At 28.4% G+C, this 26158-nt stretch overlaps 2 protein-coding genes across 5 annotated transcripts; both read left to right on the top strand.

The window, feature by feature from the left end:
- Positions 1-3590: 3590 nt before the first annotated feature.
- On the top strand, positions 3591-25571 carry Tsp42Ea (Tetraspanin 42Ea). 2 transcript variants are annotated; one of them, XM_065512472.1, is made up of 6 exons: positions 3591-3732; positions 6221-6305; positions 20811-21002; positions 21091-21252; positions 21325-21519; positions 25418-25571. In XM_065512472.1, exons 2-6 carry the CDS (start codon positions 6246-6248, stop codon positions 25487-25489), a joined length of 681 nt encoding a protein of 226 aa, XP_065368544.1. In that variant the 5' UTR covers positions 3591-3732; positions 6221-6245; the 3' UTR covers positions 25490-25571. The 2 variants fall into 2 exon arrangements, with proteins under 2 accessions (XP_065368544.1, XP_065368546.1); XM_065512474.1 differs by lacking the exon at positions 3591-3732 and having other exon boundaries at positions 6183-6305.
- LOC135961016 (uncharacterized) lies at positions 3603-6272 on the top strand. 3 transcript variants are annotated; one of them, XM_065512471.1, is made up of 2 exons: positions 3603-3732; positions 4474-6272. In XM_065512471.1, exon 2 carries the CDS (start codon positions 4614-4616, stop codon positions 5331-5333), a length of 720 nt encoding a protein of 239 aa, XP_065368543.1. In that variant the 5' UTR covers positions 3603-3732; positions 4474-4613; the 3' UTR covers positions 5334-6272. The 3 variants fall into 3 exon arrangements, with proteins under 3 accessions (XP_065368543.1, XP_065368541.1, XP_065368542.1); XM_065512469.1 differs by lacking the exon at positions 3603-3732 and adding an exon at positions 4196-4384; XM_065512470.1 differs by lacking the exon at positions 3603-3732 and adding an exon at positions 4209-4337.
- Positions 25572-26158: the final 587 nt, after the last annotated feature.

The raw sequence follows: 26158 nt of genomic DNA on the forward strand, positions 1-26158 counted from the left end.
GAATTCAATATATTTGAAATACGAAGGAATTAAGCCTATAAATTAATTAGTAATGAATAGGGGGCGGATTTTCATGCATTTATAAAAAAATGTATGCGCCTAAAGATAGGCAAGAAATCTGTTAAACGAAATAGTTATTACAACGAAAAACAACAAAAACAAAATAGATAAATACTCGTTCTGTTTGTTTGTTTTCATGCTTTAATAATTATTTTTTAATAAAGCGTATTCTTAGGCTCATAATTATACCCTACACCACGATAGTGGGGAGACATAGACATAAACCACACAACATAATTTCATGGTGATCGGTCTATAAATGATCATAGCTCCCATATAAGACCCACCTCCGAAAATCAGTCACGAATATAAATTATTGATATTTTAAAAGAAATTGTTTTTGCACATTTACTTAGTGTACTTGACCGGGCTTGACCGACAATACTTTCTAACTTGGTTTATTTATAAATACATGAAAATCCGCCCCCTAGTAATGAATTATATAATGGAATGTATAAGAGCTCAAATTAAATTTGTCTTTGAAAATTTTTAGAAATATGTATGTAGGTACATAATATGTATGTTAATTCAAAATTTCATTGCGTTTGTTAACTATCGCTTAAATATTTTACTGGAACTAGGTATGTAAAATTAATGAATTTAGTTTTGTACGAAATGAAATTGATCGATTTACTAGAATTTACTGTATTTTAATTAGTTATTAATATGTGTTTATGTAGTATGCACTTAATTTACATATAAAGTCTTCTTAATTAAATTCTTAATGTGAAATTAAAATTTGAGAAATTCAATTTATTTTAAAATTTAATGTTTAAATACATACTTGGAATGTTCAATGATCTGAGTCATAAGAATTACAACTAGACAAACATAGTATGTACGATATATTGGATTCAATTGTACACAAATAAAAAACATACATATGTAGATAATTGCGTTGCTATTAGATCAACGAGAAGTCAACACAATAATAATGAAACATACCATTGTAAACGTAATAGGATGAGTTTAATTAGATTTGACTGACTCTCATTTGAATGAATGAAGTATTTGAGATGAATGGGTAAAAATACCGAAATTTATGTACATACATCAGTGTTGCCACTTCATGTGTAATTACACATATTGTGTGTAATTTTAACTTGGATGTGTAGCCTATGTGTAATTGAGTGAATGTGTAATTCATGTGTAATTTTAAATTCCAATTATATCCAAAATAAATTGTCAATGTATGTCTTTTATCTATATTTTGGATTTTAATTGAATGAATTATGGATTGTTCAGATTTCAAAACCGACTGAAATAAATATGTACGTTTATATGAGGGAATAGCTACTATCCTATATTTTACTCCTATACTCAGTATAATGGAATTATATGTATGAAGATATGAATCTAGTTTGAACTAAATTAACATTAAGGTTTGCAGAAAAATATGATAAGTAATTTGGAGATTGCTACGTTTGGTTTTCAAAGTGGACATTTCGCCGTTTGTGATAGTTTTGTTTGCGTAATATTGGTAATAGAAACTAAATTTTGGTTTATATTAAAGACTTTTAATTCCAACATAAAAAAAAAATATAAAACAACAAATAGTATTCAATAACTATACATTTTTACAAGTTATTAAAAATTGTTATTGGAAAAACGTTAATTTTCAAGATAACCCAAAATCGAAAATTTGTATTTTTATAATTTTAAATTGTTTATAGAATAAGGGTAGCGGTATTTACAGATAACGATATAAACTATTATATCGGTAACGGTAATTGCAGTTATTTCGGGGTAACGTTAGCCAATCTTAACAGAAAAAACAAGAACGTAGGAATTTGTGTGAGAAAATTTTTTTTACAAATTTCTACTAGTTATTTTTTTACCCGTAAGAACTGTTTTGTGTTTATGCTATTGTCTGTCTGGTTCCTGGTGTGTGTTTTAAATAATAAACAATAAAATTGACTTACTATTTACTATTTTGGAAGCTTTATTTCAAATTTATAACTACAAATTTTAAAAATATAAACGTTACAAGATTTTACTGGTAAAGTATTTACTGTGAAGGAAAATGGTATATTTATCTTTGAAACTGAAAACAAAACTGATTTCAAAGCACTTTATATAAAATAGGAATAAATTCAAATTCGAAAGCAAACAGTGTGCTATTTATTAAATATTGTTAAATTTTTAATACAAATGTAACAATTTCCAATGGAATAATCTCCGAATGAACATTGATTAATATTTGTTAAAAGCGTATTTGGGATTGACATATTTGACTGATCTCAAGAATTCATTAAATTAGAAAAGTTCATTAAAAAAAAGAGATTGCTAACCTTCTTTTAATACCCTAATATATCCAATTCCTGGATAAATTAAAATCACCGCAAGTGAAAATTGTCCATTGACAATAAAGTGAGCGTATTTGGTCCAAACTGTGAAAAACCTTTTATATTCATGACAATTTTAGACAATTTCTCCTATTGAAATCACGAAAATTTATTTACATGTGTAATTTTTTCTCGTATGTGTAATTTAGGTATGAGGATGTGTAGTTTATAATTTTCTTGGTGGCAACACTGACATACATACATATTATGGGCAAGGTTGCCAATTTAGCCATTTTCCGGCTAGATCTAGCGATTTTATTTTTATTTAGCCATAAAAAAATGGCTAGAATTAATCTAGCCGGAAGATCTAGCCATTTTATTTTGTCTTAGTCTTTTTTTTGTAAACTTTTCTTGAGCATTTTTGGAATTTTTTAAAAATAAAACAGTATTTTTTATCAAATGACAAAGAAACAGTCTTTTTAAACAAATTCGTCTGTTGATGATTTGATGAGAATATTATTGGTTTTATGAAAACAGGCTTCGAAATTGTTTCCAAAGCAAACACATGAGGCATATTCAAAAATCAATTTTACATTTCTTCAATGGATCCGATTTTGAATGTAAGTGGCCAAAAATATGTTTAATTTATCAAAAAGGAAAAAAAATATTGATATTACAATATTTATCCGCATTTTCTCAATCTCTGGTTATTTTTCATCGTAACGATATACTGACAGTTCTCATACAAAAATTTTATTTATTGAAAGTATATCGTTACGAAAAACGATAACCGGAGATTGAGAAAGTGGGGGTTAATCTGCTAAACCCCATTAATACGAAGTCGGTAAAAATTATTTTTCAAAACTGTCAGTATAACTATTAGTTAACACATAACCAGACTCCGTGGTAATGGGGGCAAGAAATGTAATATTTATGAATTTGTATATTTATATTATTTTTGGGTTTTAGCCATTTCTAGCCATTTATAATTCAAAATCTAGCCATTTTCTGAGCTGAAGAGTTGGCAACCTTGATTATGGGAGGTTTTGTTGAGAGTCGTCACCAAAAGCGAATAAATACAATATAAAAAAATTAATAAATAAAAACAAAAAAAAAACAAACGCAAAAAAGTAAAAACAAATAGAACAACCAAATGTTTTCAAATTCTATTCAACTGGTGGTTTTTGGATCCCAACCGCCAACTAAGTCAATCAGTTTATAACGAACACGACGCTGGTTAAGACGTAAAGCTCCAAGCAATAATTGAAATTAACTTAGCTCTAACAACAAAATACAAAACGTGAATCAACAAAAGTGAAATTATTTGTTTTGTTTAGAAACTACTAGACAACAAGTTTTATTAACATATAAATTATTATTCAAAAAGGTATAAACAACAACGAGATCATTTTTGTCACAACACTTTTTCAAAATAACTACATATAAAAATTAAAAAATAAAAGCTCTAAATAGAAGCTTTTGGTTCTCGTTTTTGACAAATAAGCAGAGAGTAGTTTTCTGGCGTTGTTTTTAGTGTTTTACACACACACACCTATTATGCCAGTGCACACATATGTATATTTTGTTGATGCGACCTTCGGTCTAAAAAAAGCGAATGTTGAATAAAAATAAAACAAACAATAAATATTATTATTTGTAATACCTATGTAGGTATATGAAAATAAAAACAAAAAACAATAAACAACAAAGAAAATGTCAAATTCAGAATAAGAAAAATGATACAATACCACAAATTGTCAAGTTAAAAACAAAAATACAAAAAAACAAACAAAACAACTAATTGACAGTTGTGTAGAAGAATCTTTAGTAGACTTCGACATAAAACGTAGAACAGAAATCGAAAAGATAGATTCCGAGAAAGACACAAGAGACAAAATTAAAAATATTGTACATATTGAATTGAATAATAATACAATACAATATAAAAATATTTCAAAATTAGTTAATACGTGGAGGAGCATTTATATTAATGTGCGTCTAGAGAATTGTGCAAGTAGAAAAGATCACTCATAAAAAAAGTAAATGATGTCATCAGTTAAATATTAAAAATAAGAAAATAATTTATTATTCAATGAGTTTAACTAATCGGCATCTTAAATTTTTGTAGGTTAAAAAACATTGCAAAACGTACTTAAATTTCAAACTCTGAATTAGTGATACCAAACTTAACCACAAGCCTTGCATTCGAAACAATAAAAAAAAACTGCAACAAAAGAAGACTGATTTCATAAATTATTTACGAACAAAATGGATGCCACCAAATCATTAATTGCCGAAAAATATCAAAAATTATGCAATGTTATGGAACGGGAAACTCTGGGTACAGAAGTTCTAATATACGGCACATCGGGTTTAATGCTGTTGGTAGCCTATGCCAAACGCAAACCCGCCTATTTAGTACGTCCCTTCAAGAAGCCCTCCCACATACCAGATCGTCTAATCAATGAGCGTGTCATGCACACCGGTCTCGTAAGGGATATACAGCAAAAGGGACCAGATACTCTACTGCTCATCAGCCACCGCCCATTAATACCATTCTTTATGAGCAGCAAACGTTTATTGCCCATTAAGTTACCGGGCATTAAGGTAAATGGCAATGGAGTTTCTTGGCTGCAAAATTGTTTGGTTGGACGTGAGGCCACCTTTATACCGCTAAACAATCGTGCATCCGATAAATATGTTGTATCGCAACTGTGTTTGGTGCATCCACCCAAAGGCAATCGTTTATTGGACATTTCTGAGACTTTGCTAAAATTGCGATTTGCCCGTTTTGCCGAAGATGCCAATGGTAGTGTCAAGAGAAATGCCAAGTACTATAAACATTTGGCAAATGTGGAAGCAACCACGCAATCGCGAGAAGCTATGCTGGTCAAAGTTTCTCATTATCCTTGGATTTGGAAAGCATTGTACGACTTTAAGGCCTCCATATTGCCCAAAGAAAAATTATTACCCGAATTAGTTCGTTAAGTTTACAAATTGACAAATTGATGATGAAAAAAACTAACAACAAATCTTAACAATGTTCTGCATTTCGATTTGTTTTGTATACTTTTTTTATTGATCCGAATATATGAACAAAGCTATTGTACTTTTCGACAAACACCACAGTGAAAAACTTTCAGTCTGATAAACCACCCGATATTAATTAAAGCCTACTAAATTATTTATAATTTTAAATTCATAAATATGCGGAAGGAAGTCAAATACATAATTAGGATATGCTAGTGTATACCTATAATGGTTTATAATGTGTATAATGGATTTTGCTTAACAAAAGTAATAATACTTTTACTTTTGAGACAGTTTTTAATTATTTTTTTTTAATATACAATTTGAATAGCTATGAATATTTATTAACTTTAGTACTTTTGACTGATTTGTTTTGCTAGTTATTTTGAATCGTTGATTTAAAAAATGTTCTTTTAAGAAATCAAATATTTTCGATATTAAAATAATAAGGGCATTTGTAAATGATTATATTTGCTTTAGTAAAAAGTTAAACTTTTTCTGACTTTTAATAGTAAATAGAACAACAAAAAAATCACAGGACTTTAGATTTTGTTCATTTTAAAACACATCGAAATGCAGAGCCTTCATATTATATTTAACAAATGATTAGAATAACACAAACAATTTATAAACATTTTCAATTAAATTGTTTACAATTTACAATATTATTTGTAATATTTTTTTTTTTTAAATGACAACAAATTTTTTGTACCTATACAAATTAACTATTTTTTAGTAAAAGATTTAGAAACACTCCTGCTTATTTTATTTATCGAGAACTTAAATGCCTTTAAAAATATTAAAATATTTATGTTTATACATTAAATGTAAAAAATTAATTTCAGTTGTTCATCTAAAAAATAAAACAAGATGAGTTGTGGCATGGGAATGGTGAAATATATTCTATTTTTATTTAATCTTTTATGTTCGGTAAGTATTTTTTTTCTTTACATATTTTCATATTACTTTGTTATTTATAAAAATCCATGGCAATTTCATTGTAGAAAACAACTAAAAGAATTAACTGCCTGTTCCACGATGTCGAAAGAAAAATGAGTCGAAAAAATTTGTATGAAAAATACTCAGTTTTTTAAATTCTTTCGAATAGTTTTCATACAAATTTGTTCGAATCATTTTTCTTTCGACATCGTGAAACAGGCCTTAAATAATATTCAATTTTAAACATACTTGGTTTTTTGTAGGATAAAGAAAAATGTATTATTAAAATTATTTGAAGAGATTACAAAAAATTGTTTCGATAAGTTTTACATAATAGTAACATACTAAAATTCAAGTTTATTTAAAAATAAAATTAGATGAAATATATTGTAGGGTCGTGATCATATCAGGAAACCTTTCCCAAAATTTTAGGAAAACTATAAATATATTACAGAAGAATCTTTTTAAACTCAATGAGATTAAAAAGCAAAACAAATTTATTATGATAGATCATCTGGCATTTAAATGACAATACGTATAATGTCATTTATTTTGTTATTTTAGAGTCTAAAATTTAGACCATTGGTCTCCAGCATTACGCCCGCGGGCACCGTCTATGTGTGAGTTTCTTATACATGTGAAACAGAAATTAAATTTTACAAGTGTTGCAAGTGAAGGTTATTTACATAATAAATTTGGTTCAGTGTACACACATCGTAATACTAGAATACGAAGCAAATCTATTGTTGTGAGAGTTTGGTTAACAATGTTTTAGACGTATTAAGTAATTTCAATAATTATCTTTAGACATTTTATCTTGAGTTTTAATTGATTTTCATAAAGAGTACCCATTATTTGATTGGCTCCTACTTTCTACATCAATTAAATTTAGATTTTAATTAACTTTAGACCCTTCCCAAGCCCGAATTTTATTTTTTAATGCCAGGCCTAATAACATTATTATATAGTAGTACATACATATGTATATGTATTTAAGTATGTTTCTATATTTGTTACAAAATTCATAAAAGCTTTTTTTAAACACACATATGTACATAGATATGTATATTAACATAAAATTGAACTTTCAAACATTATTAAAACATAAAATAAAAAATTACCACTCGTAACCAGTTTTGATATTTTTTCTCGTCAAGATGCACACATAAATTTCGAGGTTAACAAGTTTTATTGCCTTTGTTTTACAACTTGTTTTCGAGTGAAATAAACCTACTGTACAATAAACAAATATTACAAAATTTGGTTTACAATTTCTATGATTGAAAAGATAAATATAGGCAAATACATACAATACATAAAATAAATACAAATTTGCCTAGCTACATGTGGCTAATTTTCGATATTAATTTTTTTACAGTTAGAAAGATAATTTACAATTTTTACATCAAATAACTAAAATAAATCTAAAAATTGAGTATGTGATTGGTTCGAAATATTTAAAAATTAACCCATTTAAGTTAAAAAAATTAATTTTGCAAATTTTCCATACAATGAAGAGCCAGTTTAATGTTGGTTCATTTGAATTTTTCTTTGTGTGACGAATAAAAACAAATTAAATTATTAAAATATCGAATGTATAACAATTTCTTGTCATTATTAACTATATGTCTCCCATTTGGGGTCAATACGAGAGATCAAATGTTTTAATTAAAGAGAGAGAAAAAATTGTAGCAACAAATTACATACATAGTACATATCATTTTGTACAGGGCGTAAAACATTTTAAATTTTACAAAAAATTCGGAAGTTTTGTCACAAATACATATGTATGTATGAATGAATACGGATTTATATATCGTCATCTAAAATGCAAAAAGCTATTCATAATTGACTGGTTATTTTACTCGAAAGTAAAACGAGTAAATCATGTGGATTCGATTTAGAGAACAATTACAAATTATGATATTTTTTTTCAGAAAACGGGGAATATTTTCTATAAAATTACGAACAGTACAAAAGGTGAGGGAAAACAAATTTTATATTTTAACCATATTTGTATACCCACCTCCAAAAGTTGCCGATATATTAATTTTGTCATTTCGTTTGTGGATATTGGTCGTACACCCACACAAATATATATCGCACTCGTTCCACAATAGTGTATTAACTCAAAATTTTTAAAATTTCACTTTTTGCAAGAAATCAACTAACAACATCAATATATACACATCTGCTCAAAATAATAGATACACCAAAATTTATTTTTTAAAAACGAAAAAAATAATGGTATATTGTAAAATTATAAAAAAAATTCAGTCGATTTTTATTTATAGTTAAAAGGAGAGTAAAAAACAAAAACAAAATATTTCATAATTAATAATAAATTAAATTAATAGTAAATTAAATTTCTTAAATTTCGAAAAATTTGGTGCTCATAATAATAGATACATTTTTAAAAATTCTTATTAAACAAAAGCTAATAAATTTTATCTTAACAAAATTAGTTTATTATTAAAGTAAAGCTAGTATCCAGTATATCCACCTTTGTTTTGTAAAACTTTCTCCACTCTTCTGGGCATACTGGATATCAAGTTCTGACACTTCTCCAATGGAATCTCGTACCATATTTTTTGCGTTTTCTCCCATAAATCGTCTTTATTTTTGAAAACTTCCTTCGAAAGCCTTATCTTTAATTCACTCCACAAGTTTTCTATTGGGTTTAAATCAGGGGATTGGCTGGGCCAGCTTAAAACAGGTACGTTATTCTCCAAGAACCAGTTTTTAACTAATCTTGAACTATGTTTTGGGTCGTTGTCCTGCTGGAATGTCCATATTAATGGCATATTTTCCGATGCATATGGAAGCATTACGTTTTCCAATATGTCTCTATACCCACTAGCATTCATGGTATCTTCTATTCGGAATATCGGACCAACACCATTCCATGAAAAGCAACCCCAAACCATTATGTTTCCCCCGCCATGTTTTACCGTCTTTTTTGTAAATTTAACGTGGAATTCTTTTCCTTTTGGTCGGCGTACATTTCTTTGGCAGTCGTTTCCAAACAAATTTATTTTTGTTTCGTCGCTCCATAAAATATTTCTCCATTTTTTTTCGCCTTCACACCCGGACCATTGTAAGTGCTCTTTAGCAAATTCTAATCTTGTCTTGATATTTTTTTGGCGCATTAGTGGCACTTTTCTGGCAATTCTTCCCGGCAATTTAGCTTGTAAAAGACGACGACGAACTGTTTGTGGACTGATTTCGTTACATAGCTCCGCAGAAATAGCTTTCGCTGATATGAAAGGGTCTTTTTTAACCATAAGGACGATCCGCCTATCTGTTTCTGGACTGGTTTTCTTTGGTCTACCGCGAGTTTCTCTTTTTTGTTTTTTAGATAAAGCATTTTGGACAAAATGTAAAGATCTTCCTATGTTCTTTGCTATTTCCCGTAATGATTTTCCTTGATTTCTCATCGTTTGAACAATTTTTTTCTCATCTTCGGTACAATGATGATTTCGTCCCATTTTCTTCAAAAGAGTCCTATTTTTTATAAAATTGTTGCTAAAATTTAAATTATACTTACTGTTTCACGTAAATAGGAACAAAAATTTGCACAAAAAAAAAAATTGTATATAAACAAATTACAAATTACTGATGTGTATCTATTTTTATGAGCAAATAATTTTTTGTAATTCAAATAAATTCGTTTTTAAAAATCAACATGAAGGCAAATAGTTGCCAGATTTTTGACTGACATGACATTGCCAGATAGAAATTTTAATAATATGATGTATTCTTAACGCTTGCGAGGAAATTTTCAATGTTACCGCCATTTAAATTTTTTCCAATTAGGTGTATCTATTATTTTGAGCAGATGTGTATATACTATAAAAATTTCAACGTATTCCGATTACTCTTTCATCTCGAAAACCACATTTGAGACCATTTTCGTGATAATTAGTGACTACCTTTGTATCAACAAAAAGGTATTATTTTGAGTTAATACAAAAAATTAAATAGAAATACATAAATTGAATTGAGCCTTAAAGTTAAAAATAATTAAATTGTTTAATTTAAATTTGGTTGTATTTTGAGTTAACACTGTTTTGTTGATAAAATAATACAAAAAAATATCAAGAAGTTTCAGAAAAGTGGTATTAACTCAAAAAATTTATTTATTTTGCAATAATTGCAAAAATTTTAAAGAAAAACAATGTAAATATATTTTCAAATGAAATTTGCTTGAAAATTTTAAAATTTTGAGTTAATACAGTATTGTTGAACGAGTGCGATATACATATATTAGAGTGTCCCTTAGAATTAAATTATTTGAAATGTTGAAACGGTACCCGCTGAAAACTTTCGTAATGACCTAAAATACCTCCAAAATTTTTTTTAGCTTGTTCTGGGAAGGACAACCCGTGCCGACTTTCGATTTAGTTTTGAGGTGCATTTACAAGGGGAAAAATGCATTTTTTCCAGTTTTTTTTTTAAATTTTTGCCATTAAATAATTACTTTTGCAATTTAATTTAAAAGAATCGAAATGTGTACGTAATTGTCGTTCTAATAAGTTATAAAAGACAAAAATTGGTTAAAAAATGTTAAAGTTATTAAAAAATCGCCAGGCCATTAACGTGTCTCAGGACACTAGAACAAGAAATGTAGGAACAAAATTAATATATTTTGAGAAATATTAAAACAAAAGTTTATTCTTACTTAAAATATATCAATATTTACTTGTATATGAGTTTTTATCTTCATAGGATACTGTTAACCTATTCGCAGTTATAATCAAACAAAAATATTTTTTTTAACGGCGGTTTCAAAACTCCAATTTAAAATTTTGTTAAACAAATTTCAGAATTTTTTGATCATCACATGGGTATTTATTTACAACATAATAGGGAATAAAAATGTGAAAAAAGTATGTCAATATCTCCTATAGTTTTTCCGTACCTGCGATATAAATTTTGCGATTTTCAAGAAAAACTAATTTTTTGGCCATATTTTGGCGAATAACTTTTACAATTTTCATCCGATTTAAATAATTAGAACTATGTTTTGTTAAGAACTAAATTTCCTTTATACATTGGTATACATTTTTATAAACTTTCTTATCAAAGTAAGCAATGAAAAGCGACTAAAATCAAAATTTCTTAACTGTGTATTTTGAAGCCTCTCAGCGGGAGCTAGGTTTTGAATTTAGACCCATAGTTTCTTGGGGAAATTTTCTTAGATTTTTTCGTAGATTACGTCTTTGCTATACGCCTGTTGACCAAAAAAAATTTACCCACCCTAATATATATTGAGACTATGTACTTATAATTGCTAATAGTTAACTTATGTGTACAAAAATGAACAACAAAAATTTAAACGGTAATAAGTTTTGGATCAAAAATGCAAAACTTTGTTCGGACTTAGTACTATACATATTTTGTTCCCGATAACATTTAAATACATGAATCTAGTAAGTAATAATACCCTATACTAAGTAAATGAGCAAAAACTTTTTTATTTTCAATAAGTTATTTTCCTGAATGATTATATGGGAGCTATGACTAATTATGGGCCGATCGCCATGAAATTAGGTCATATGATTTTAAGAGATTTATGCTCGTTAGTTAAAGTGATTTTCTTATAATAATATGAAAGTGATTCAGACAGTTCTCTATATAAGTATTCGAAAATAACTATTTACTTTGTATGGGAGGGGTTATCCCCCTTGTTCAGATCCCGCCCATTTTTAAATAAACTTCGTGTAGTAACAGGAAATTGACTTGTACAAAGTTTAAAGACTGGCAATTATTATTAATTACATGGACAGCCAGCCAGACGGAAGTCGTTTAATCTAATCTGGAAGTGATTCTGAGGCGATCGGTATTCTTTAAGGTGGGTGTTGGGACAATATCTTTGCACGTTACAAACATCTGCACAAACCCAATATACCCTCCCCAATATTGTAGTGTAGGGTATAAATAGTCGTTAGAAATGATGTTAATTTATCCAAATCAGCCTTGAAATTGGTAGTGTGAAATGGATTATGCCGGATTACGCTGAAGTAAATATAACTGGGCGTCTATAATCATAACTTGTATTGAGATGTTCTCAGTACTCATTTTGATTTTCGGTAACAGCATTTGCATAATGTATCCTTTTATTTTAATTAAAACCAAACTGCCATGCGTAGATCGATATTCTATATAGCCACCATGTTGAAATTTGTGGTATGGTTTCAAAAAAGTGTAATTTAGAAGAAGAATATTGCCTTGGCATTTCAGGAAAATCCTGGTCGTCTCATTAAAATACGAAACATTAGTTCTTCTGCTGGTCGCCCCTGATTTAGAAGTTACATGTTGCAGGATCTCCAAATATTTGTTGCGCTTTAGAGGTTTTCTCCAATAATCAGAAATATTATAGGAATATCTAATTTTCATAATCTCTCTCTTTGACACATGCTGATGGTCAAACTCGATCACCACACAAGTATTTTGGGATCTAATTCCCTAACGCTGACAAACTCTTCACTGATTGTCATTGATTATCACCAATTAATCCAATTTTAAACAAAATTAAGTAGTTCTTTACACTTTTCGTTATAATTTAATAAACTGTTACTATCGAAGATGTCATGTGAGACTCGCAATTATAGTTCTTCAGATATTCGAAAAAAACTATTTACCAAGGTTGCCTACCGATTTAAAACTGTAAAAAGGTAAAGTTAACTCTAATTTGGATTATTTCGGTAAAGGTATTTTAATGATACCGGTAATTACGTTCTGACTTAATTTATTACATGTAGATTTCAATTAACGTTATTTACGATTATATTGGTAACGGTAATTGCAGTTATTTCGGTAACGGTAGACAACCTTGCTATTTATAACAAGTAAGAGAGCTATATTCGGCTGTGCCGAATCTTATATAGCCTTCACCAAATTATACTTCAAAATAAAAATTTGAAATATTTTTTGGAAACAAAAAAATTATTTTTCCAAAGTTTTTTTTTAATTTTTTCGAATTGTTTTTTAAAATATTTTTTTAAATATTTAGCGAAAAAAAAATTTGGTGAAAAAAAATTGGGTTAAAAAATATTTTTGTAGGTCAAACTTACTATGCTCTTATATACGTCGTTGCAAAGGTCTTTGAAATATCTATCATTAGATTTCCATATTGTCTATATTAATGACTTAGTAATCCAGATATAGGCCAAAAATATGTAAAAAATCGATGTTGTCCTGGTTTTTTCCTTATATCTCAGCCATTTGTGGACCGATTTTAAATAGCAACCGAGCCGGAAGAATTCCGGAGATATTGATGTATGAATCGTGTATGTAAGTTAAGTTGATTTCAACGGAAAGTTGATTTCAACAGACAGACAGACGGACATGGCTTAATCGACTCCGCTATCTATAAGAATTCAGAATATATATGTATACTTTATAGAGTCGGAAAATTATATTGTTGAAATTACAAACGGAATGACAAACTTATATATACTCTTCTCAGGAAGGTGAAGGGTATAAAAATGTATATGTAGTTCCTTGCTGGTACTAATGAAAATCGTTTTGGAATTTAACATAAATGTTAACATAAATCTGTTTTTGATCTACGAAATTTAAGCTCTGTGTTATTTTTATTTTTACTTTTAATTTAAAGTTTTTCTTTTCATAAAATTTTAAGTGATTTATGCTCATTTCCCGGGAAATCGGGATTAATTTAGAAATTTCCGAAGAACAAATTATTAAATTTTAAGAATGTAGACTTCGTTAAAAAGCTAAAAAAAATCTTTGGTTTTAAAATGTAATTGTATACAAATAACAAAATCCGATAAAAATTTAATATAAAGAGATAAACGGACTCGATTTATAATTTTGGTTATATACAAACCTGTCGCCATTTGTCATTTGTATCGGAATGGCTTCAATATCGTTTTTGTTCTACCTTAGTAGGATTCCAATTAATTCTGTTAATTCGCAAAAAAATTAATATTTTTTTAATTTTGAATTGGCATTGTTTTGCTAAATATATCAAAAATTAAGTAAAGATGTTAATTAAAACTCGTTTTACTCTTTGTGAAAAAGCAAAATACTAAACTAATTCCACTTTCCATTGGAATAGAATTCTGTGACAGCCCAGAACATTCACGAGTTTTTTGAATAATTTGAATAATGAACTTGTTAATGGTCTATTTGGGTTAAATCTTTTTTGTTGTATGAATCTTCTTCATTTGTTTTGGAGCTTTAAGCATCTTTTAGAAAAAGTCAAGTTCACAAAAAAATCACATAAAAAACTAAGGAAAATATTTTGCGAAATTAAGTTTTTGTGAATACGGCAGTTAAAATGTTCGACCTTCAAAAATTCAGAAAAAATTTTCACAAATCTTTTGGGATATTCGAATAATTGCTGGTAAAAACAAACCCCTCCTAAATATACATTTAACCAAATCCATACAATCACGTAGCACATACATATAAACATTTTACATTGTTGTTACATCTTCATTATATAATTTTGGTTTTTAAATGAATTATGCATAAATTACAAATGTAAAGCTTTTCAAATTAAAAAAAAACCCTTACGTCATTTACAATGAGTATGGAAGCAAGCGTGCTATTAATGTTGTTTATGGTTTAAATTGTTGTAAAATTGAAAACAATATTAAATTCAATGTTTTCAAATATTATCACGTTTTAATACTATTATTTTTGCTTTTTATACCCACAAACAAAAACATGGTGGGTATATTGATTTTTTCATTCCGTTTGTAACACATCGAAATATTCATCGCAGACCCACAAAAGTATATACATACAGATGTATATTCTCGGTCCTTATAAAATTCATAGACGATCTAGCTATGTCCGTCCGTATCCAAATATGTATCTTACTACTGGGTTTTGTGACTATCGATCCATAATTATACATAGCTCCTATCTAAGGCCCAAGACAATGTATTCAGTATGGCTAGATTAATATAATGAAATGTAATCGGGAAAAATATACGTATGTATATATGGTGATAAGTCTAAAAAAAGTTTTTCATATTTATTTATCCAAAACTTTTTGCCGGTTCAATATACAAACCTATTTTGTTTATTTATAGTCTAGTAAGTTAGTTATTAGCAATATAAATTTTCTAGGTCTCCTCGTTTACGCCCTATCATGTTTTAATTGTTTTTAAACGTCAGTCTGATGTAAATAAGTCTTTTCGGGGCTTCAACATACAGACAGACATAGCTAACTCGTCTTAGAATATTATAAGTACCCAGAATATTTCCATTTTAGTGGTTCTTCCACCAATATTTCGATATGTAACAAACGGAATGACAAAATCAATTATCCGGCATCTTTTTGGCGGTGCGTATTCAAATTATTGAATACAAAAGTTCTTCGTATAAGCGATGTTTTTCAGATGTCCTTTTTATTCTGTTATAACTTTCCTTCACTTAATTATTAAGAATGCAATTTCCAAAATAATCCCCCCATTCTTGCTTTTTGAAGTCTATGAATCCAAAAGTCCTTATTATTATATTATCCATATAATATAAAATCAATATATAATGAATAGGGTATATAGGCCCAGACCATTTAAAAACAAACTGTTCAGTGAAACGAAAACAAAAACCTTGAAATATTGAACAAAAAATATTCAATTTTGTTTACAATATAATAATTCAGGGGACCTGAAATAATTTGAAATTAAAAAGTATTGCAGTAAAGGTGTTTTCGTCAAAACAGATATTTCAAAGGCGATAATTATACTAATCATAGGAATTTCTTTAGAATTTTTACGAATTCTTACAATATTTGGAAAAATTTAAAAATTACAAACATTGGTGTTTTATGGTATTTTATGGATTAAATATATACATTTTTTTTTAAATTTCAATTAATATTATAATTTAATTAAAATATGTACAAACTTTCCATTCAAAATTTGTTTTATAAATTTAAAAAACATATTTTGTGGTATTTATAAGTCTTCGTTTAATCAGTGATCTCAATGGTTTTAATCAGTGATCACAATGGTGTAACTTTTTTGCAAAAATTCCAACTCTCTCTGCTGTATACTTGTATCTGCACTAGGGTTCTTAATTTCCCGGACTTTTTTCTTTCCCGGGAGGAAATTAAAAAATCCTTTGATTTCCGGGAATTTTTTTACACTAAATTAACCAATAACCAGAAATTTTTTTCGAATAAATTGACTTATACCAGGGTTTTAAAAAAAGTATAAACTAACTATACATATTTGGTTGCACAATGTTGGTCCAGCCTTTATAAATATTTCTAATTTAATAGTGGCATTTTATCGGTTTTGTCACAGTCGCAGTTAGAGACATTTTTCATATCTGATTGTAGATAAACAAATTTGAACCACTATTGTTGTTATTATTTTCTCTAAATATGAATAATATTCATTGAATATCCCTAAAAGTTGTAATGTTAGGCATCTTAATTCCTTTAAGAGCACAAACTTTAAATTAGATTCATTCTTAATAACCAAATTTTTCTGCTGTGGCTTGAGTTGAGTGAAAAAAATTCGGTTATTTCAACCGTAATACTTCTGTTGCTAGAATCGAAAAAATCTATGGATATAATATAATAATTCAATTAGCAACAAATTTGGCTATCGAAACGTATCTGAAAATTGTAACTTTTAGAAGAAAACTTATAAAGAAATTCCCGACAAACATTTCTAATCTGCACTGATTTTGAGTGATATTTTCTACAGAGTAAGAACAGCTGAATATACATATTTAAATTCTGACTTTACCATACGATTTTATAGGAAAATGCAGGGACAATAAGCCACATTTGGCATTATTAGAATTAGGGTTTTTATCCCGGGAATTCCCGGTACAAATTTCCGGGGAATTTTGCCAATTTTTCACTACCCGATTCCCGGGATTTTTAGTCGGGAATCCCGGGAATTAAAAACTGACGAAAATACGTAGAAAACAAGTTGGAACTCTTTTTTTTCACCAAAAATCAGTAAAAAGTTGTTTACAGTTTTTTGCTTATATCTCGGCAATAATAGACCGCTTATTATTATTTATTTGGGGTTTTTCGTATGAAAATTTATAAACTGAATTCATTATTTATAGATTTTATTTATTAAATCATTCTAATTTCTTAAATTTATTCTTAAAATCCATAACTAAATAGCTTCAAAAATTTATTAACAAAAGTTGTATGAGCAAATGAAATTTTTCTTCAATTCAAATCTAGTACAAAAAGGATTAAGACAATATTTTCAATTAATTTTGTAAATGATTTGATTAAACAAAAATATAATCATTCAAAGTTTGAATAAATTCTGTTATTAATTTACTTTAAAATTAATTCAGTTTAAACAAAGGCTTTGGAATGAATCTAAAAAATTCAATATTATGAATGGATTTATGGAATGAAAGGCTGATATTCTTTGATTACGGATTAAGATTTTAGTGAATTAAGCTCAAATTTTATTAATTAATACGAAGCTCTGATATTTAATAATTATAACACTAACATTTTATATGAAATTTGGCTATAATATTCCTAATTTACAGTATCATTATATATTTCAGGAATAGCCGGGTACCCGGGAATGTAGAAAAAAATTTCCCGATTCCCGGGAATCAAAAAAGGTCGGGAAATTAAAAACCCTAATTAGAATGCACCAGAAATTCATTAAAGCTCAAATTAAATAAATAATTTTGTTTACCACCCAGAATGAAACTATTCAATCCGCTAAGTCGGTTAATATTTTCCAAACAAACAAAGATTTTTTTCATCGACATCTCCAAATTTTATAAAAATCCACACAATTAATGCTCCTTATAAAACTTATACAATGACTATTTCTTTAAACTTTAACATTCATGGTATAAAAATTTAAAACATGATGACATATTAAAGGTTAGTGATAGAATATACTATTTTTCCCAGTAGATAGCGTATTTTTATAGTACATAAGTATGTATGTATATAGAAAAAAATATATTTTTAAATTAAAAAAATAAAGTTTGTTTTTAAAATTCTTCGTGTTTAATCGAATCATAAAGTCTGATTTCAAAAAATATTCAGGGGCCGAATTACCGCATTCGATATCGAGTAAAATCGATGGTAATTTTCTTATTTGAGATTACGCCATTCGATATCGAGCATGATATTTAGTAAATTTTGTTATATGTAATTAAGATATCGAAATATTCGATCACGAATGCGGTAATTCGGCCCCAGATGTTTTTGCTCTGAAAAACATCTCAAAACCAGTGGTTTTGAGATGTTCAAAACCAGTGGTTTTAGTCACAGATATGCAGTAGGAGTTGGAATTTTAACAAAATTATTACGCCATTGAGAGCACTGATGTAAAAACCTTTTAAAAAGTATGATCTCACAAAATCAGGATTTTTTTTAAATTAAGCCTTGTAATTATATTTGTGGTGATACTCTACATATAACAGGGCAACAAAATCAAAAAAAATTTTAGAGGCTTTTTAAACCACTACACAGTTTTGATGTATTGTGGTTCCAGTAGTACAAATTTTAAATTCTATGGAGAAGTTTTTTTCTAAAATTGCGAATTTTTGTAGATGTTTCCCCACACAATTTATGATAACTCAAAAAGGGTTAGTCCCATATTACTGAAATAATCTTAGAAAACTTAAAATTTACATAACCTTTAATCTGTTTACATATTGCGTTTTAATCAGCTTAGTAATTTCGGAGTTATAATAACAAATTGAAGCAAAAAAAAATTTTTTACGTGAAAATAGCAAATTTTTTTGTTTTAAAAAACTCATAAAAAATCGAAAACGGCAGAAATGGTTCAGGTTTATTACTTTATCACAAACCCACATATAATCGCAACAAAATGAGATATCGATCGCCGATTTCAATTTTTCATGATTTTTATGAAATAAAAAAAATGCATTTATCACTTAAAAAATATATTTTTTGCTTCAATTTGTTATAAAAGACTACTGAGCCGATTGAAAGGCTATGTAAATTGGAACTTTTTTAGGTTTACTTCAATAATATCGGACTAACCCTTTTTGAGTTATTCTAAATTATGTGGAGAAACATCTATACAAATTCGCAATTTTAGAAAAAAAAATTTAAGAAAAAAAATCTATCCATAGAATTCAAAAATTCATTTTTGTACTTAGCTAACCATGATGCATCAAATCTATATAGAGGTTAGTGAAGCCTTCCTTTGCTGTTGACCTGTGTATTTTAGCTTTGCAATTTAGTTTTATAAATAACTAGTTGACCGCCCCGGCTTCGCCCGGTAGCATTTACTAATGTTAGTTCTTCAAGTTTGTCCAACCCGCATACTGCCTGTTCTTATTTATTATTATCAAATAAAATATCTACATTTGTACTGCATACTTTAGGGATCTTAGGGAGTTTTACCCGGAATTTTTGAATTTTTTTTCTTTACAAACCATTTCCTAAAAATTTCGATTCGAATAAACAAAAATCAGCCATATCGCTCCAGCCATTCTCACGTGATGTCATTACATACATGGACCATTTCATTTTTATATATATAGATAGATTAAGTTATCATTTTTTTTATTTGGAATTTTGTATTTCGATTTGGAAAATAAAAATTTATTTAATTGGTTATTAACTCCCATTTGTATACCCTATTAATAACTAAAAGTATAAAATGTTATTAATATTTTCAAAACCAAATGTTAACATCCAATTCATACAATTTTGTCTATATGGTAAATAAATATTGACAACTTTGATTTTGACACTGTTTTCGCCCTCATAACTCTCAAGGTTTAATTATGTTTTTGATCATTATTTGATAATAAAGCAATAAATATTATTACTTTTCCTCAACTGTAATAAAATATTGACTTTCCATATTTTCTATGGATATGACGTATGACGTCTAGTTGAGAAGTTTTCACGCACTTGATAATTGCTGTGAAAATGATAAACAACAATAGGGTATAATAAATAATATTAAATGTGTTAATGCTTTGTAAATATTGTAATTTATATTTAGTATATCAGTTAGATAAAGTGTGTTTATCACTTGTGTAATCAAATATTAATATGTTTATTAGTTTCCAAATTTGTTCGTTCTCTGAATCGCGAAATATGGGAAATAGCTTTTATTTTTTAAATATTCCTTCTGAAAAATATCCTGCGGTATTTCGATCTTATGTAAAAGACAAACCATTTTTTTAATCTGTACATGTTTGAGGACATTTAGCCAAAGCATTTAGTTTTCCTCGTAATTGGCCCATTGCCGATTCAAACTTCTATGTTGCTTTATACTTCGTTGGAGAGATTTTGAACGAAACTATTTGAAAATTTAATTTGAGGAAAAAAACATTTTTCGTACAAATGAATAAAATTTATTTAATTTTCTTACAAAAAATTACCTTGAAAGTCCGATAATAGAGAATTCTTTGAGAATCTTATTTAAATCTGTCAAATATTGATATAGTGTTATTTAGGAAATCGTGGCACTAGCATTAACAATAATAATAAATAAACTTCTAATTTGTTCATCGTTTCAGATATGTGGCATATTATTGATTGTATTTGGAGCTTTGTTGTTCAGCAACATACATTCAGTAGAAGATTTTGCAGACGCACTTAAATCCCAGCAAGTGCCTATAACAATGATTGTTCTAGGTGTGGTTATATTAATGATTTCATTCTTTGGATGTTGCGGTGCTATCAGAGAAAGTTATTGTATGTCAATGACTGTAAGTTTGAATTCCAAATAGGGAATTAATTATGCATAATTAGAAAAATCTATTTAATACTGAATACATTTTTTAATTGCGATTTCAGTACTCCATCATGTTGTTTGTACTTATGATTGGCCAATTGGTTTTGGTAACATACATGTGGCTGCAAAAGGATAAATACTTAATCATTATGGGCGACGTTGTCGAGAAGGCCTGGCAGAAGAGAACTACATCTGCGGATTATATGGATGCCATCCAAATTAGTGTATGTTATAATTATGTTTTTAGAGTATTAAATATTATTGAATGTTTATTTTGTTTTGTTTCACGTATGTAGATGGAATGTTGTGGCCGCACTAGTTACATGGATTATAGTTTCAAGGGTTATTTCCCCACTTCATGCTGTAAGAATCCACAAGACTGTCGTTATGAAACTGTGTTTAAGACAGGCTGCAAAGAAGCTTTTGTTGGATTCTGGGATAAAAATGCCGATATTATTAAATACGCTGGTTTAGTTATTGCTGCTATTGAGGTAAGCATGAATGTAATTCAGAAATTACCCCAATTCTAAACTATTGTTACGTTTTTACCTTTTAAAAACGGTGGTTTATTTCCTTTAAATAAACCGGATACTTTTGATTTCAAATAAAAGCAGTTTATAGTATTTTAAAATTGTAACAACTCTTTAACAGTTTACACAGTCACTATATGTTTACACAAATACACGTTTATAATTCACAACAATTAAACTTTATAATGAGTAATTATTGAATACACCCTTTTTTCGAGAAAATCAAAAGAAGTTCTTTCAGAAAGGACATTTAAGAATTAAAATATTCTATGAAAATTTTTGTCGGAAAATTTTAGTGGGGGTTACCAAAGATACAAAATTTGTAAATAGAGCGCTTTTCGCTTAATTAGCAAAATTACTCACATTTTTTAAAAAAATCGCCAAAAATCCAAAAATGTTTCAAATGAGCTGAAATCTAAAATATAAATTGTCCTTACGGAGATATATAAAAAACATTCATACATATGAAAGTTATCTCTTTTAATTCAAGAGATATTTAGGTTTATTTATTTATTTTTTTAACTCTGCTCGATCTTTTTTTTGGTTTTTTAAATATGGCGGGCCTACGGAGTTTCGAAATTTTTTTTTAAATATAATCTATATTCTCGATAAAATTTCGAATATAATTATAACAACTTGCTAACAGTTATCTCGTCCCTATAAAAAGTTACACGCATCTAATGTTGGAGCATTAAAAAAATGGTAATATTTTTTACGTTTTTTCCAAAACACTTTAGCATGGAATGTATACAAATATTTTAAAAATGTTCAAAAGGGAGCAAGGTGAATGAATAAATATAAGCTTTCTGTATAAGTTGTTGGTATTGGTGAAAAGCTTAGGACATGTAGCATAGGGTATGGATATATTAGTCTATGACTTGCAGCTTAACAGTTTAGTGAAATAAAATAATTTTATGAATTTTTCGAATGTCATTTAGCTTAGAAACTAAAAAATTATAACATAGGGTTTTTCATGAACAAAAATATAAAATTTTAATTAATGTAAATTTTTAACGGTATATTATATATTATAACTTAATTAGAAAATTGCGTAGATCCAAATGTTGTTAAATCAATCGCATTATAATTTTTGACACTTTTTATTTTCAAATACGAAAATACCTAAAACGGGGAAAATGTGTTCCAAAAACTGAGTTTTTTCAGAAAAGTCCCTACTGTAACATTATTTACTCTGTGATAGTAAAAAGCTTTGTACGTATTTAAATAAGATATAGGGCTATACAAACATGGATATTTTTCGAGTATCGGTGCATTGCCTTTTTAGAATATCTAAAAAACTAAAAAAAGATCGAGCAGAGAGAAAGATCTTGACCTAAAAGCGATAACCTACATGTAGATGAACGTTTTTTGTAGATCTTCTCTAGGACTATTAACATTTTTAATATCAGCTCATTCGGATTATAAATAGATTTTTGATGATTTTCTCGAAAAAATGGTTAAATTGACCCCTGAGGAGTGGAGCTAGAGGGTTCTACAAAAATGATCCCCCTAAAATTCCACAATATAACTCTGACAATAAGAACTATCTTAAACATTAACTTACAACATTTTTTTCAGTTTGTATAATGCTCACTTCGATCAAAGAATTAAAACTTTGCAAACAAAATTCAGACCAGGTGAACTATAAGTTTATTCTACAAATGAACTACTCAAAATGCCCTTTCAGAATTATAGGGTCGCTATTCTGTTCCAATCAAAAAGTCTCAATTTGTTGGACAGTGTAATTAGTCTACATTGTATTGGGACGTTCGAGAAAAAACATACATTTGCATATAAATCCGGCCCCTACTTATTAGTAAAAGTCTCCACTAATTGATATGTTAATAAACATCATGAATGTTGAAATCATAATCAATTTCGTAACAATAGTGCAAATTATCATCTACGCTATAATTTCCAGTAATAATTTGAACAAATTATTACTGGAAATTAAAGGGTTGCGTCCGTTTAATTTTAAAAACTTGTAACGAGAGAGCAAGAGAATGTTAAAAGTGACAGTTCATTGATAGAGAACTTGATATTTGTTACTGGAAAATTTTTGTAAAGTAAAAATAGGTGTGTTCGAGTACTTTCCAGTAAATTTAATTTAGAGAGTAAAAATAAATTTACTCTCAATCTAAAAAATATCCCAAAAAGTACGCGAACAATGATTTGTAAAAATTTGTAAGTTTGTAAGAAAAAACAAGTAAGAAAGTATGGTCGGTCAAGCCCGACCATATAATACCCTACACCAAGTAAATAAGTAAAAATGTTTTTCTTTTAAAATATAAATAATGTATACTCGTGAGTGATTTTCGGAAGTGGGCCTTATATGGGAGCTATGACCAATTATGGACCGATCACCATAAAATTAGGTCGTGTGATTTATGTCTATATGAAAGTTTACTATGTTGAATTTTGTGAGTATACCAACATTTTTAAGCGATTTATTCACGTTAAAGTGATTTTCGGAAGCGGGTCTATATGGGAGCTATGACTAATTATGGACCGATCGTAACAAAATTTGGTGACATGAATTTTGTATATATAAAACTTATTTGGAGCGAATTTTGTGTAGATACATAGATAAATTAAACATTTATGACCGATAAAGTCCAATTTCGAGGGGACATTTGTATGGGGGCTAGGTGAAATAATGGACCGATTTCAGCCAGTTTCAATAGGCTTGGTCCTTGGGTCGAAGAAGTAATATGTACCAAATTTGATCGAAATATCTTGAAAATTGCGACCTGTACTCTGCGCACAAGGTTTACATGGACAGCCAGCCAGCCAGCCAGCCAACCAGACGGACGGACGGACGGACATCGTTTAATCGACTCAGAAAGTGATTCTAAGTCGATCGGTATACTTTAAGGTGAGTGTTAGACTAATATTTTTGGGCGTTACAAACATCTGCACAAACGCATAATACCCTCCCCACTATGGTGGTGTAGGGTATAAATATATGGGCATTTGCTGTGGTCACGAACGTACGTTAGAACGCTTTTGTGTCCAAAGTATATAGAAAACAAAAGTCCAAAGAATCTAGAAAACAAAAGTTTTCCTAGCTTTTTTTTTTGCGATTCGATAGCATTTTGGTATCGAGTTTAAGTTTTCTAATGTTAGTTATAAACATGTGGTAACGAACGTACGCAAAATAGAAGTCAACTTTGGCTGACAGTATTGAAATGTTAAAATATGCAAAATGGAACGGAATAAAGTGTATTAATATAGGTCTATATCCGGTACTTACACAATAAAATATCTCTATTGGTTTTTGTTTAATTGGCTTCGGTACCGGTCGCGAACGTACGATTTTTCCAGACAGAAACTTACTAGTTTTTACAAATTATTGTTCGCGTACTTTTTGGGATATTTTTTTAGATTGAAAAAAAAAATGTATGTAAATTTCTTTGTACAACTCTGATAAGTTTGCGCTGCAATTAAGACTCGCAAATTGTAGAACATAAGCTAAATCTTACAGGCTAAATCTTCATTAGAATTTTTTAGAATTTCAACTTAAACAATTTGAAAAACATTTTTATCAAATAGAAATTATTGTATGAAATTGCTCAAAATTGTGAGTTCATAAAAATGTAGCGCCAATGGGGAACTTGAGCGTTTAAATAAGAGTACTCATTTTCATATTGATTGTCATATTTTAAATGAATCACAAAATTAATTGTAATTTCTTAACGTTAAAATTAAGCAAATATTATATAGTATTATGTTTGATCAAATTTATATCAGTTTGGATATAGGGGTTTTGAAAATTCGAAATTTTTAAAACTAGGTTTTAATTATAAATAAATTCAAAAAACTTATTAATTTAAATTTATAAATCTTCTTTTCATTTCAGTTTGCTGGCTTTATTTTCGCCTGCTGTTTGGCGAATAATATTCGGAATTATAAACGTCGTTCGGCCTATTAATTTCTATGTAATTACTTTTTGGACGAACGAACAAATTAATAGTAATAATGATAAATGATAAATATTAAATAATAACTTTGTATGTATGATTTTTTTTAATAAATAAAATAATTAAAATTAACCACAAAATCCTTATCACTGATTTTTTGTGAATCCCATTGCTATCAAAATTCCTATAATTTAAATTAATTAGTCAGACACATACCGAGTTTGTACTGGAGAATCGATTTTGAAAATAATTGTTTCCGTGAAATTAGATTATAGTTTCACTACAAATAAGATAAGATTAAAGTTTCGTAAATAATAAATACTACAAGTTGATTAACATGGACAATACTTAACAGTTATCTACATACATAAGTATAAACTAGGGATGCCAATCCCGAAAATCCCGAGATCCCGAAAAATCCCGGGATTTGTGAAAAAGAATCCCGGGATTTTTCGGGATTAACGAATCCCGGAATATTTCAAGATTTTTGACATTTTCAGGAAGATTTTTCAAGCTTTTAAAATACCTAGAAAGCTAAATTTCAGCATACTTATAATTCTAATCTCGTCGAATCTTGTATACCCACCATCAATGGAGACTTGATTAGCATTTATGAATGAATGACTTATATCGAAATTTATGTTAATATCATTATATACAAATTATTATTGACAATAAAA

Source organism: Calliphora vicina, chromosome 5 (genome assembly GCF_958450345.1).
Source record: "Calliphora vicina chromosome 5, idCalVici1.1, whole genome shotgun sequence".
NCBI lineage: Eukaryota > Metazoa > Arthropoda > Insecta > Diptera > Calliphoridae > Calliphora > Calliphora vicina.